The following is a 16,106-nucleotide window of genomic DNA, read 5'->3' as shown; positions in this document are numbered from 1 at the left end:
ACTTCTCCCTTATTTTTCTCAACTCCATTGTATCGTGTTTTGGTACATTTTATAATTATTTTTCTGAATTCCTTCTCAGGCATTTCCAAAGCCTGCCCATCTTTCAGTATGGAGTGTAGGTCCACTTCCAGCTCATTTGCCTCAGTCACTTTATTTCTGGACATGTGCTGATATGGTCATCTGTTTCTGTTTTGGGTGCGTATTTCAGGAGTTAGCCGTGGCCTTAATACTTAGAGGAGTGTGTATTTTGGTATTTTTTATGCTTTCTGATTGCCTCCAGGTAGATGTGATCAGGAGATGGGTTTCCCTTTTTACTCTTCTTCCTGAGAAATTTCAAGATGCCACTGTTGGTCATTATGATGTAACTCAGGATTTAGTTTTCTGCCTATTTCCTTTTTAGTCTGCCTATCCTGCTCCACAACCCCCTATCAGGCCTTTTCCCTAGTGATAAACAGTTCAGGGCCAGTTGTGGCCATGTTACGCTGCTGTTTGATTGTTAGTGGAAACTGTCACTTTAAATTTCAAGGAGATCTGTGCGCATGCATAGTAGAACCCTCCGGGGTCGGGGGTGGGGTGTCCATTCACTCAGACACCCCCTCTAGTCACCTGAATGGAGGTGTGCAGACAGTGAGAGACCAATGAACAGATAAAAAAAAAAAAGAATGTCCACATCTTTGTCTCCATGGTTCTGTCAGGAGTCCATGGCTGCTCTGATCCTTCCCCCGTTTGGTCTCACCCAAGATGGCAGCTCCGGGAGCAGCTGAGCGTCTTGGATTATAAAGTACTGGATTTCTTGCTTCTGCTACAAATTCCCCTAGCTGTAAGCCTTCCAGCTTTATAAATATTCCTTTATATGTGGTTCAGAGTTCTGGCACCATCCCCTGAGCCTGCTTGGTCTGGTATTCTGTGTTGTTGCTGATGGAGCACCTCACTTCACGTCCACCTGATCTTGTTTGTCCTCCCTCGGTGGGAATTTTGTACAACTGAATCCATAAGCAGAGGTCCAGTTCATCAAATTGTAGCAATTTATGCTTGCCCACAGTATCAAGCTTCTTTATCTTCATCTGGTAGAGTCTGGTCATCTAGTCATCTAAGCTAGGTCCAATGGGTGCTGTCTGCAAGTTTAGGGGTTCACCCAACCATTGTCACATGCACAAGCCAGCCACACCATCCACACTCACCGTTCTGCTGCTCAGCCATCACCACATCTATTGCCAAATCTTTTAATCTCTTTTTTCTCCCCTTCTTTCCTTTCTGGTTTTTTTTTCTTTTGGGGGAATATTATCTTTCTTTCTTTTCTTTCTTCTTTTAAAGTTTTTATAGTGAATTGAGTTATAGATATAAGTTTTACACTCATCATTTTGTTGTAAGGAACATTATCTTTGAATTCCATTTTTGTATAAACTTTTTGAATGCCTATCATAAAACAAAAAATTTTTTTTTAATTGTTAGGGCAAATGGAATATATGGGGTAGAGGATGAAGAAGAATGGGCCATTTATACATCTTGTAGTTGAACTGAAATGTTAGCTGGAAGTGTCAAGTACAGAGTGACTCAAAGTGGGATGATCTGGTTGTGGGCTGGCAGGTGGGCCCCAATAGCTGATATGGGGTCTCTGGGCAGCAGAAAGGAAGTTGACCCTGATATGGGCTAGAGATATGACCAGGCCTCCTGACTTGCTGCCCAGCTGTCCTCCCTGGGCTGAGGGCCAGTCCCTGACCCGGAGGTGACTTCACCACTCACCACCTACTGTCCTTCCTGCTCTTGCCCCAGTCCTCCCAGAGCTGCAGTTCCGGCCGACAGAACATTCGCCTACAGAGCAACTCCAGCAGCAGCACACAGGTGAGCCCCTGGCCCCCCCTCCAGCCTGCGTTCCATCATCTAGCTACATGTGGCATTGTGGTTTATTGGTGATGGTTATGTACCATGCAGTTGGTTCTGACTCATAGCAACCCTCATAGGGTTTCTGAGGCTATAAATCTTTACAGCAAGAGAAAGCCTCATCTTTCTCTCACAGAGCCGCTGGTAGTTTTTAACTGTTGATCGTGAGACTAGCAGCCCAACTTTTAACAACTACGCTACCAGAGCTCCTTATTAGATGTAGCTTTTTTCAACTCAAAACCTAAATCAAACCACTGCCATCATGTCAATTCTGACTCATAGCCACCCTACATCATGCATGGATTTATTCCAAACAGAATATGCTTAAGCATGTCTCTACAAATGGTGGCTGACTGCAGACAAGTTCGCTCAGTATCATATTTGTCTTAATTTCGTTTCGAGTCCTGATGTGGTGCTGTAGGATAAGCACTAGACTGCTAACTGCTAGGTTTATAATTCAAACCCACCAGCCATTCCTTGGAAACCCTACACAGGGTCGCTATGAGTCAGACCTTACCACAATATTGTTAGGTAGGGTGCCTTCAAATAAAAAAGTCCAGTCACAACAGTGGCTTTTGAGGGGATCTTCTGGGCCAGTTCAATTCAAGGGAGAGAGGACAGCTCAGAAGCTTTTGTGACTGCTTTTTGAATTTCCAAAGGGGTCATCTTGATCAATTATTTTGTTTAATGAAGCTTTCAATGATTTTGTAGCAATACTTTTTGGCTTACCTTTATACAATGTTTGATAACCTTTTCCAATTTCTACAAAAAAGCCATCCTCTTGAGTGGGCTTCAAAAATTTTGTGGAAATGTTCCATTTTTTAAAATTTATTTATTCTATTTTCAAAGAACTTTTTGAAGCCCATTCTTTGTGAATCATTCAGTAACTTTCCATTTCACAAAGTGTAAACAGATGTTAACTCAATCCCACTCATGTTAAAGAAAATAAGCAAAGTGCAGCAAAAGCAGACCAAGTGCAGAAAAATGGGCATAGCATGTCATCTTTATGCCAAAAAAGCAAAAATATGAATATATATTTATGTTTATATCTTTTGTCCAAAAAAGGAGGGATAAACCAGAAATGAATTAAAATAATTACCTGTGGAAGAAGTATCAGAATGGAGGTTTTAGGTTCCTGAATATATCTTGCTTTCCAGCTTTGACATTGATTTTAGATAAATGTCTTAACCTCATTTAAAGTCAATAAAATCAATATGTGCAAATATACAACCTCAGAGTCATTATGCAGTGTTATAAGAAATACACAGTGTGGTATGTTATCCATTTGATAAGCAGCAATCTTGCATTGAAAATGCTGATTAAAAATGGTCTTTCACTAAGTATCCTTGGTGAGATATGGCTGGAGAACAAGAGGGCTGACAAAAATATCTTTAAAATATATATTAGAGATTTTCCATAGCATTCTATATAGTATCCATCTCACTACTTTTGAAGTGCAACAAAGCAATGCTTCTAGACTAAGAACAGATCAGGGATTAGCCACTGAAAATTGTATGAATAGCTGGGGAACATTGTCTGATATAATGCTGGAAGATGAGTCACAGGTTGGAAGGCATTCAAAATACAGTAGATTGACACTGGCTGCAACAATGGGCTCAAACCACAGTTGTGAGGATGACACAGAACTGGGCAGTGTTTTGTTCTGTTGCACATAGGGTTGCTATGAGTCAAAACTGACTCAGTGGCACATAGCAATAACACCACTTTTGAAAATGACTCCATAATATTCAACAGGGATGGGGGTATGATATGTTTACCTTATGTTGTGATGTAATTTGATTTGAAAAAAAATTGTATGCAAAAAAAAATTATTTCACAAATAGGGAAAACATATTACACTTTGTTCTCCCTCATTCTTTTTCACTAACTATATAGTATTCCAAAGGAGCCATGGTGGTATAGTGTGTTAAAAATTGGTCTGCTAACCACAAAGTTGTCAGTTCAAACCCACCAGCTGCTCTTCAGGAGAAAGATAAGGCTTTCTGATAAAGATTTACAGTGTCAGAAACCCCAAGGAGCAGTTCTAATCTGCCCTATAGGCTCATTATAAGTCTGAATTAACTCAACAGCAGTAGGTTTGATATAGCATTCCACTGCTTGCATGGTCCATATTTAAAGCAATCCCTGTTGATGGAAAGAATCCTGGTGTGGTGCTGTAGGATAAGCACTAAACTGCTAACCACAAGGTTGGCAGTTCAAACCTACCAGCTGTTACTTGGAAACCCTACCCAGTGTCGCTACAAGTTGGAACCAGGCACTTAACAACAACAACAATTGATGAAAGGTGTCCCTGGCGGGTGCAAATAGTTAGTCTTCTCATTTGCTTCCAGAGGCACCATGGGAGAAAGGCCAGGTCATTTACATCGCAAACATCATCCATTGAGGAAAACCCTGTGGAGCCCAGTTCTATTCTGACACACACAGGACACCGTCAGAATTGACTTGGCAGCACCTGGTATTTATTTATTGATGGGCATGTAGGCTATCCCAGTTCCTCTCTGTGTGCATCTTGTCCTCAGGTATTTGAGTCCGTGGATGAGGTAGAGCAGGTGGAGGCAGAAGACAGGTTGGAGGAGAAGCTGCCCAAGATCCCGAATGGGAACCTGGTGAACGGCACGTGTTCCCCAGACTCTGGCCACCCTTCCTCCCACAACTTCTCCTCGGGACTCTCAGAGCACTCGGAGCCCAGTCTGAGCACAGAAGATAGTGTTATGGATGTCCAGCGGAACGCAGTCTCGGTGTTGCGGCCTGGAGACAGTAGCCTGGATGAGGGACAGAGCAGTGAGACTACCACCTCCAGGGATGAGGCCCCCCGCGAGGTGCTGGCCGTTCAGGACAGCCTAGAGAGTGACCTCCTGGCCAATGAGAGTATGGAAGAGTTCATGTCCATCCCTGGCAGCATGGATGTGCCCCTGCCTGACAAGGAGAGCGTCGGGATGGAGGTCTGGGGGGGCAGCGAGGCTGAGAAGCGCAGCCAGGCGGACAGTGAGGACAACCTGTCCGAGGAACCCGAGATGGAAAACCTCTTCCCTGCTCTGGCGTGTCTGGCTGTGGCCACTTCTGCCAACAGTGAGGTGTCCCCCGTGTCTTCCAGTGGCGTCACCTACTCCGTAAGTCAGCACGTTCTCCTCCACCCCTGCATCAGCTCACTTCCCTGCCTCATTGGGAGGGTGAGGATGTGCCACAGAACTCAGCTGTGTAGAATCCCCGGGGGGCGCCAACCGTATCAAGTCCACCCAAGGGAACTTGGGAGACAGGCCTGGCGGTCTGCTTCCCAAAGGTCACAGCCTTGTGACCCCTGTGGGTTCTACTCTCTCACACTGAGTTGGGATTTTCTTTTGTAAAGGTGGACCTTTATAAAAGAAAGGTTCATCATTAAAAGCAAGCGAGGTTTTCCCAGGACAAATAAGCCACCAAATCCCAACACTCAACTGGTCCAGGTGGAAGACAGTCTTTACAGGGGTAATGGACAAGAGGTAGGGGAGGTGAGAAGAGTGGAGGAGGGAAGTCTTTGTGAAAAGTTGGGATATTGCTCTTTTCTTTCCTTCCTGGGGCCCTGCAGCCGGAGCTGCTGGATTTGTACACGGTGAACCTGCATCGCATTGAGAAGGATGTGCAGAGGTGTGACCGAAACTACTGGTACTTCACGCCTGCCAACCTAGAGAAGTTGCGGAACATCATGTGCAGGTGCTTTTGGGGCCAGGGGTGGTCCTTTGAGGAGAGGGGGTGGTGGGGTTGGGGCTTCAGGGGACCTGTTGGAACTGCAGCCCTTGCAGCCAGCACTGTTGCTGTTGTTGTTGTTAGGTGCCGTCAAGTCGGTACCAATTGTGCACAACAGAATGGAACACTGCCTGGTGTGCCATCCTCGTAACTGTGCCTGTTTGAGTCCATTGTTGCAGCTGGCACCATATCCCCCTGGAATTGTATTTCAGTACACACTGATAATAAAATATGATGATAATAATGTTGTTGTTAAGTGCTGTTGAGTCAACTCTGACTCATAGCGACCCAGTATAGGGTTTCTAAGAAGTGGCTGGTGGGTTTGAACTGTCAAACTTGCAGTTAGTCTGGTGCTTATCCTATAGTGCCACACCAATGTTTATTAGGTACTTACTGTATACTAGAAGGAGTACTGATGATGCAGGGGGTTAAGCATCAGATTGCTCTCTGAAAGGTTGGCAGTTTGAACCTACCAGCCAGCTGCTCCCCGGAAGAAAGATGAGGCTCTCTATCACCATAAAGATTTACAGCCTTTGGAACCCTATGTGTCAGTTCTATCATGCCCTATAGGGTCACAATGAGTTGGAATAGACTTGAAGGCAGTGAGTTTTGGGGTATACCTGGCACTGTCCTGAGCTCTCTGTACTGCCATCCTCTCATGGAGTCCTCACAACTTCCCTGTAAGGTAAGTATCATCCACATTTTATAGGTGGGAGCCTCTAGGGGGTTGCTACTGACCAAAAGGTTGTCGGTTGAAATATACCTACAGGTGCATCAGAAGAAAGGTCTGGTGATCTACTTCTGAAAAATCAGCCACTGAAAACTTTATAGAACCCAGTTCTACTCTGACACATATAGAATCACCATGAGTTAGACTCAGTTTGACAACAATAGGTTTGCTTTTATGGTTGATGTTTGTTTTTTATAGATGAGGAAACAGAGGCTCAGGGAAGCATGATATTGTCCAAAGCCCCCATCTGGGCAAGGGCTGAGTGAGAATTTGAACTGTCTCTCTAGCTCTAGAATCTGTGCCTCCCATTATTTTTTCTTTAAGCCAAGATCTGGGACTGCTTACTCCTTTCCATTAAAAATTATTGTTGGCATTTTAAATACATGAAGCGAATATATATTTGTTTAAAATATGTTTAAAAGTCTAAATCAAACTACTCAAAAGTCCATAAGTTATAAAAGAAAAAAATCTCTGCTTTCTTGCCCAGAAGTAATTAACAGTTTAGTGTATTTCCTCCAAAGTCATATACATGCACATCTCACTTACTGACATGGTCATGATTTGGAAAATCACTTCTATGAGAGTGGAGGATGACTACATCATTGCGTAACTGCTAATTTACATCATTACACTGAGATGTAATAAACCTCTGAGAGTCAGGGCCCAGCCACCGTTACTTGCACCTAGCACTTTGTTAATACACAAAATAGTCAGATTAGTATTTTTTTTATTGTTGCCATGAATGTAAAATGTGCATAACAAGATACTTGATAAGTGAAGAGTAGATGGGAAGTCCCCAACTTACGGCGGGATTCTGTCCCAGTGACTCCATTGTAAGTCAGTTCTGATGTAAGTTGAATACCCGTTTTTTTCTTTTGTTTTCAATATTTTGCCTTTTATTATCTGTGTTTTTATAAATCCAATATTTGAACATCAATGAGTGAACATCTGTGAATGATAACTTCAGAAAATCACCCACTGCAACTTTGTATGTAACTAACAATAAGAGACGCACAATAAGAGCCAGGACAGACAGTTGTAAGTGCAGTTCATTGTAACTCAAATACATCGTAAGTTGCTGACTGCCTGTCATATGAATAAAGGGCCCTGGTCATGTACTGGGTTAATGTTTTGGCTTCTAACTGAAAGGTTGGCAGTTCAAACCCACCAGCTGCTCCTCAGGAGAAAGATGAGGCAGTCTGCTTCTGTAAAGATTTACAGTCTCAGAAACTCTGTGGGATCAGATCTACTGTCTTGTAGGGTTACAATGAGTCAGAATCAACTGGAAACCTGTGTGTCTGTCATGCAAATGCACACAGGTTTTTAAATTAAAAATTTTTTTAACCTAAGTGGGATTATATACTTTACATTTCTGCAGCTTGCTTTTTTCCAATCAGCAATACATTTGAACTTCTTTCCATGATTCTAACACAAGAGTCAGCAAACTCTGGCCCCTGGGCCAAATCCTGCTCACTGCCTGCTTTTGTAAATAAAACTTTATTCCAACACAGTCACTCCTATTCATTTTCATATTATCTATGATTTATTGTTTGGGGGGAACTTAGTATTTGTGACAGCAAGTCTGTGGCACACAAAGCTGAAATGAACAGTTATCTGGACCTTTACAGAAACAGTTTGCTGGCCCCTGCCTCTAACTCAATACATTTTCATAAGCCCCACTTTTTAATTGTTCTACCATAGTCTCCAAGGAGTCCTGGTATGGCTTTATGGGTCAATGAGCTGACTGTAAAGTTGGTTTGAACTGCAGGGTCAGGAGTTCAATCTCACCAGCTGCTCTTCAGAAACCCCGTACAGGGTCTCTATAGGTCAGAACCGACTCGACCGCACCCAACAATAACAACAAGTTTCCAAAGCAATCACACTAAAATTACCCCTCTAAATCTTCTTGAGAAGAAAAACAAATAGGATTACCTATGTGTGGTTCCGTAGATTAATGCACTGGACTGTAAAGTCATTTTGAACAAGGTCGGCAGTTCAAGCTGACCAGTCGCTGCTCAGAAACACTATACAGGGTTGCTGTGGGTTGGAACCGACTTGACAGCACTTCACAACAACATAGTACAGTATATTATAAAGGAGTCTTGGTCTAGCGCTGTAGGATCAGCACTGGACTGTGAACCACAAAATCGGCAGTTACCCACTAACTGCTCCTATACAGGGCTGCAATGAGTCAGAACTGACTTGATGGGACTGAATAACAACATAATATGGTATGTTTTACTAAAATGAAAATGTGCTGGGAGAGACAGGAGGGTGGACTGACTTCTGCCTGGCTATGGCAAAGGGAGAAATCATGGAAGACCTTACAGAGGTGGCACCCTTCATCATGAATATTGACAAAAGTAGTGGAAAAGGCCGAAAGCCATTACTCACAAAGATTAGGAGCACACACCCTGGAGTCAGCCTTGTTGTTGTTAAGTGCCATCGAGTTGGTTCCGACTCATAGTGACCCTGTATAGGGTTTCCGAGGAGTAGCTAGCTGGTGAGCCTGAACCATGAAACTTGCAGTTCAAATGACTTTGCAGTCCAGTGCATTAATCCACTGTGCCACACCAGGACTCTTACCTGCCTTTAGATGCTGCCTCTGCCATCTATTAGCAGGCCTATGACTTTGCACATGTCACTTACTTCTCTGAGCATCAGTCTCCCCTTCTGTAAAATGAGATCATAGTACCTATTTCATATTGTTATTTTGAGAATTACATGATACGGTGGATATAGATGCTCATGTGTTATACAGATGCTCAGTACATATTAGCTATTATTAAACCCACTGCCACCGATTCCAACTCCTAGTGGCCCTGTAGGACAGAGTAGAACTGCTCTCTAGGCTTTCTGAGGCTGTCTGCTCTTTACAAGAGCATCTTTCTCCTGCGGAGTGACTGGTGGGTTCAAACTGCCAACCTTTCTGTTAGCAGCCTAACTCTTAACCCACTGCACCATCAGAGCTCCTTCAGTTATTATTCATTGTTGTTGTTAAGTCCCGTTGAGTCAGAGCAAATGGGAATTCCAGAAGGGGAAGGGCCAGGGCAAAGGCCCAGAGGCACAGGTGGTATTTGTGCAAAGGTGACTATTTCAGTGTACCTGGAGATGGAAAGGCACTGGGGAGTTATGGGGGAGACTCTAAAGACAGCCTTGGAGGAGACTGTGAATGGCCTTGCTCCCCCATGATATGGGTTTGGACGTCATCCTGCCAGGCAGCGAGGAGTCAGCGAAGATTGTCTGCTGGACTTTAGGAAGGTCCTTCTTGTGGTTTCATAAAGAATGCCTAATGAGAGTGATATTGGTGATGAAGATGCAGCCCAGAGGCTGAGGGACGAGGTATTCAAACCAGGGTGGAGGGATAAGAGGAGAGGGATGAAGGGAAAAGCTGTGAGTGGCATCACTCACAGTGAATGTTGATGGTGTGTCTCTTGTAGCTACATCTGGCAGCACATTGAGATTGGCTATGTCCAGGGCATGTGTGACCTCCTGGCCCCACTGCTGGTCATTCTGGATGATGGTGAGTGTGTCCTGTCTGTCTGAGGCCTGGGACTATAGTGTCCTTCCTATTGTGGGGGTGAGGGACAAATCTCACATATGACTCCATGGAATAGGTTGGGACAGAGTGAAAAAGACCTGTCTGGTGAGGAGATCAAAATCTTAGTGAAATATAAAGTCCTCATATTCCATTTTGCTCAACACATGATTCCAGATGCCCAGCACCTAGATAGGCCCTTGCTAGCCAAGAGTCCTGGTGTGGTGCTGAAGGATAAGCACTGGACCACAAGGGTTACTTGATGGCACTCAGCAATGGCAGTCAACAACTTAACAAAGCCACAGAAAGTACAAAGATGAAAGAGAAGTAGTCCTCAAAAACACTGTTCTACATCCTACTTTGGTGAATAGGAACTGAGGTCTTAAAAAGCTTGGGGGCATAATAACAACAACTCAACTATAAAACATTTTCTTTATTACTGTTTATCTTGATTAAAAAAAAATAGAGATAGTAAAATAAATGTAACCTTTTGTGGCTATAACTGGACCTAAAATAAAGGTTATTTAACTTCTAAAAAAACAAAAGTAAGGATGGCCAAGGGAGAAGAGCACGAGGGCAATATGGGACCCTATCCAGAGAAGCAGCGACGCCAAAGATGGAGGCAGAGATGAGGACATGGAGAAAGGGAGCAGCTGAGGACTGTGGACTCCAGACTCATGGGAACAGAGGGACTGGGTACTGGTGGCCAGGAGGCAAACTTACAGAATATGCTCTTTGGTTGTTTAAATTATTATATATTCCTGAGTGTTTCTGTGTACAACCCCCCCCCCCCCAAACACACACACACAAAAGGGGGGAATGGAAGCAAATACTGTTGAATGATGATGCACGGAGGAGATTGTAATCATTGCAATGAAATGATGGTTTAATGGTGATGTTCTCCTATGTAAACTATCACTTAATTCACAATAAAAACTTTAAAAAAAAAAAAAAAAAGCTTGGGGCAGCTGTCTAAGATGCAACTTAGTGATCTTTAGGAAGGTCCTCCTTGTGGTTACATGAAAAATGCAACCTTTGCTCCCCCTTGGGAGCAAATAATAGTGAAGAAAATTGAAGATGCACTGGAGCAAGGAGTCCAATGGACTAATGGACAATGCAAACTTCTGCTTCCATGACCCTGAGACCAGAACTAGATGATGCCTGGCTGCAAAGCGCTCTGACAGGGATCACAACAGAAGATCCTAGATAGAATGGGAGAAAAATGTGGAACAAAACTAAAAATCATAAAAAAGACCAGGCTTTCTGTTTGGATAGTAACTGGTTGAATCTTTCAGAGTAAGGCCCTTAGATAGCCTTCAGGACTGGAACTGAACTCATCTTCTGACTCAGTTTTCAGCTAAACAACAGACATGTCTGCAAGAGGAACAGTAACACTAGGGAGGTACACTTTTTTTTAGATTAAGCAATTATTTGAGGTAAAAAAAAGCAGCATTGACACAAGGACAAAATACAGAAGAGTCAGTCAAGAATGAAGAATAAAAATGTGAAACACAGGGAGGAAGTGAGATGAGGGATGTTATACTGTGGTAATTGTATTAAAAATATAGACCTAGCCAGAATCCTGACCCTAACTCTTTTTTTCTACCCCTACCCCAAATCTATATACAAAAAATGAAACCTTACAACTCAACAATAACATTTGTTGTTGTTGTTGTTGTTAGATGCCATTAAGTCAGTACTGACTCATAGCGACCATATGCACAACAGAACAAAACACTGCCTGGTCCTGGGCCCAACCTCACATTGCTGCTGCCACTGTGCCAATCCATCTCATGGATCTTCCTCTTTTTCTCCAATTCTCCACTCTACCAAATGTGCTATCCTTCTCCAGGGACTGGTCCTTCCTTCCTGATAATATGTCCAAAGTGTGAGACTTGCAGTCTTACCATCCTGGCCTCCAAGGGGCACTCTGGCTGTACTTCTTCCAACACAAATCTGTTTGTTCTTTTCGCAGTCCATGATGCTTTTAACTTTCTTCTGCAACACCATAACTTGATACATTAAGTCTTCTATGGTCTTCCTTATTCACTGCTCAACTTTCACATGCATATGAGATTATTGAAAATACCATGGCTTGGGTCAGGTGCACCTTAGTTCTGAAACTGATGTCATTGCTCTTAAACACTTTAAAGAGGTCTTGTGCAGCAGATTTGTCTAATGCAATACGTTGTTTGATTTCTTGATTGCTGCTTCCATGAATGTTCATGATTGATCCGAACAAAATGAAGTCTTTGGCAACTTCAATCTTCTCTTAATTTATATGAATGTTGCTTATTGGTCCAGCGGTGAAAATTTTTGTTTTCTTTACATAAAAAGAAGATAGCCCATATAAATGTGGAAGTTGTGTTGACAAATGTTTTTGGTGTGTATATTTTCATCAAAATTTAAAAAAGATATATAACCCAATTAAAAAATGAGCAAAGGATTGAAATATTTCTCAGTAGAACAGAAGATATACAAATAGCCGATAACCGTATAAACACATGCTTGACATCATTATTGTTGTTGTTGTTAAGTGCCGTCGAGTCAGTTCCGACTCATAGTGATCCTGTACAGGGTTTCCGAGGGTGTAAATCTTTACGGGAGTAGAAAGCCTCATCTTTCTCCCGCGGAGCGGCTGGTAATTTCGAACCGCTGACCTTAAGGTTCGCAGCCCGATTCGTAACCACTACGCTACCAGAGCTCCTTAGGTGGTATCTAATCAGTTCCAACTCATAGTGACACTATCTACAACAGAACAAAACACTGCTCAGTCTTGCACCATCCTCACAACCATTGTTTTAGTCCACTGTTATAGCCACTGTGTCAATCCATCTCATTGGGGGTCTTCTTCTTTTTCTTTGACCCTCTACTTTACCGAGCATGTCTTTCTCCAGGGACTGGTCCTTCCTGGTAACATGTCTGAAGTATGTGAGACAAAGTGTCTCCATCTTTGCTTCTAAAGAGCATCCTCATTGCACATCTTTCAAGATTTGTTCATTCTTCTGGCAGATCTTGGTGCATTTAATATCTTTGTCAATATTATAATTCAAAGGCATCAATTCTACAGTCTTTATTCATTTTCCAGTTTTCTCATGCAGATGAAGTGATTGAAAATACCATGGCTTAGGTCTTCAGAGTGATGCCTTTGCTTTTCAACACTACAAAGAGGTCTTTTGCAGCAGATTTGCCCAATGTAATACATCATTTGATTACTTGACTGATGCTACTGTGAACATTGATTGTGAATCTCAGTAAAACAGTGCGTGACAGTGTCACCAGGGCTCTTCTGTGAACTTTGGTTAATTGTTGTTGTTGTTCCAACTCAGTGACCCTGCATACAGTTTCCAGGGAGTGGCTGGTAGGGTCTTCCTCTTTTTCTCTGACCCTCCACATTACCAAACATGATATCCCTCTCCAGTGACTGGTCCCTCTTGACAATATGTCCAAAGTATGAGAGACGAAGTTTGGCCATCTTGGCCTCCAGTGAGCATTCTTTCAACACAGATCTGTTTTTTCTTTTGGCAGCCCATGGCACTTTCAATATTCTTCTTCAACACCATAACTCAAAAGCATCAATTCTTCTGCGATAGTCCTATTCACTGTCCAACTTTCGCATGCATACGAGGTTATTGAAAATACCATGGCTTGGGTCAGGCGCACCTTAGTCCTCAAGCTGACATCTTTGCTCTTCAACACTTTAAAAAGGTCTTGTGTAGCAGATTTGCCTAATGCAATACGCCGTTTGATTTTTGGCTGCTGCTTCTGTGAATGTTGATGGTTGATCCAAGAAAAATGAAGACTTTGTCCCCACTCTTACTAGGTGTTAAAAGGGCAGGGGTGAGTATCATTTTAAAAAATGTTTTGAAAACACTGGGCTAAACTGTATCTAATCTGTTTCTTCATTGCAGAACCTCTCTGAGTCTTTACCAGTAATACAAATAATGACTCTGAGCCGCGTTTTTCAAAGTTATTTGAACTTTTCTTTGTGTATCTCCTACAATGTCCTCCAACTTGGTCAATTGCTGCTCAAATATAGTAGTCCCTAAACGTAAGAATTTCATGAACTGTCAAATTTAATAAAAAATAACAATGAAGTTTGAGATCAAGAAAACATTGTCAACTTTCAATGTAACAAGTATATTATCCTAATTTCCTAACTGTATATGAAACACAGTTAATTTTAGATGGGAACATCCCTTAAAATGGAATACACTTGACATACTGTTATGGATTGAATTGTGCTCCTCCCCCAAATGTGTAACTTGGCTAGGCCATAATTCTCAGTATTATGTAATTATCTTCCACTCTGTGGTTTGATGTAATTATTATGTGTTATAGATCCTTACCTCTCTGATGTAATAAAGAGCCCTGCTCGCGCTGTAGGATAAGCACTGGGCTGCTAACCACAAGGTCAGCAGTTAAAACCCATCTAAGAAAGATGAGGCTTTCTGCTCCTTTAATGATTCACAGCCTTGAAAACCCTATACAGGGTCACTAATCAAGTAGATAGCAGTGGGCTCAAGATGATGTAAATGAGACAGGATTCATGGTATTTATGTTAATGAGGCAAGATACAATCTACAGGATTAGGTTGTATTTTGAGTTACTCCCTTTTGAGATATAGAAGAGATTCAACAAGTGAGCAGAGATCAGAGGGACCTACTACCTCCAAGAAAGAAGAGACTGGAGCATGTCCTTTGGTCCCAGGGTCCTTGTACGAAGAACCTCCTAGACCCAGGGGAAGATTGATGCCATGACACATGGAGATCTCCAAGGGCTGCGGGCCCACAGGGACCTTCCTCTAGAGCTGATGTCCCTAGAAGCTGAAGTCCTGAGTGCGGACTTCTACCCTCCTAAACTATGAGAGAAAATTTTTTTGTCAAAGCGATTCCCTTGTGGTATTTCTGCTACAGCAGCATTTTCTCTCATTTTGCCATAGACTTTGCTAACCAGTACGTGACATTAGATGGTCACTTTGGAGGGTGCTGGCTCCTTGGGCAGTGATATGGCTGACTGTTTCTCTTCTGTCCTTTCCAGAGGCCCTTGCCTTCAGCTGCTTCACAGAGTTAATGAAGAGAATGAACCAGAACTTTCCCCACGGGGGCGCCATGGACACACATTTTGCCAATATGAGGTCGCTGATCCAGGTACAATGACTCAGTGCCTAGTCCTTGCTTGGACTTTTCTGAGAGACAATCAGTAAAGCTTAGTGGTGTGAGAGTGTGTCATTTGGAACCAACCTGGGTTTGAATCCTCTGTAAGATAAGCACTGGACTGTTTGTTTTCCAGAGGGTAGGCAGTTCAGATCTACCAGTCACTCTGTGGGGGAAGGATGTAGCTTTCTGCTTTTGCAAAAATTTGGGATAAGTGTTGAACTTCTAACCACAAGGTCGGTAGTTCAAACCCACTAGCCGCTCCATGGAAGAAAAATAAAGCCTTCTGCTCCCGTAAAGATTTACAATCTCGGAAACCCTATACAAGGTTGCAATGAGTTGGAACCACTCAACAGCACTTAACAACAACTCCAAAGAATCCTCCACAAATACCCAAACCCAACCCACTACTATCAAATAGGTTCCAATCATGGTGGCCCCTGATGTTACAAGGAAGAACTGCTCCATAGGATATCCTTGACTGTAAGGCACAAACAACTAAGCACTTGGCTGATAACCAAAGGTTGGCAGTTCTAACTCACACAGTGGCTTTACAGAATAAGAGCCAGCCATCTGCTTCCGTAAAGACGATGATAGCCAAGGAAACTTTATGGGGCAGTTCTACTCTGAAACACATGGGGTTGTCATGAGTCAGAATCAACATGCAGTAGGTGACAACACCAATTATATTCATGGAAGCAGATCTCCAGGCCTTTCTTCTGTGATGCCTCGGGGTGGGTTCAAACTGTCAACCTGTAGGTTAGTTGAGTTGAGACTGGTTGTACCACTCAGGGATCCTTTCTGCAACTCACTAGCTAACCTCAGACATGAGCCCTCATCTTATCAAGCCTGCTGCCTTATGAGGAGGTTAATGGTACCAGCACAGGCTTGATGATGGATCTACCTGTTCTGGGTATTTCCTGTGAATGGAATCACACACAAGAGGTCCTTTGTGACGGACTCACTTAGCACGATGTTTTCAGGGTTCATTCATGCAGTACTTTCCATATTTTTATTCATTTTATCATTTTGTTCAACTTTCTGGAAAGTTTCCACACTT

General features: G+C 42.8%; 1 protein-coding gene across 4 annotated transcripts in view; it reads left to right on the top strand.

Moving 5' to 3' along the window:
• The window catches only part of SGSM1 (small G protein signaling modulator 1), a 92,000-nt gene that overhangs the window by 60,948 nt on the left and 14,946 nt on the right, over positions 1-16,106 (top strand). For all 4 annotated transcript variants that reach the window (XM_006877270.1, XM_006877268.1, XM_006877269.1 and 1 more), the window contains 5 exons: positions 1,774-1,842; positions 4,422-5,012; positions 5,465-5,589; positions 9,793-9,875; positions 14,931-15,040. In XM_006877270.1, coding sequence (XP_006877332.1) covers positions 1,774-1,842; positions 4,422-5,012; positions 5,465-5,589; positions 9,793-9,875; positions 14,931-15,040 — 978 coding nt within the window. The remainder of the gene's footprint in view (positions 1-1,773; positions 1,843-4,421; positions 5,013-5,464; positions 5,590-9,792; positions 9,876-14,930; positions 15,041-16,106) is intronic.

This window comes from Chrysochloris asiatica, unplaced genomic scaffold (assembly GCF_000296735.1).
Source record: "Chrysochloris asiatica unplaced genomic scaffold, ChrAsi1.0 scaffold00451, whole genome shotgun sequence".
Lineage (NCBI taxonomy): Eukaryota > Metazoa > Chordata > Mammalia > Afrosoricida > Chrysochloridae > Chrysochloris > Chrysochloris asiatica.
The sequence above is the reverse complement of the archived record's forward strand: the minus strand, read 5'-3'. Positions and strand labels throughout refer to the sequence as shown.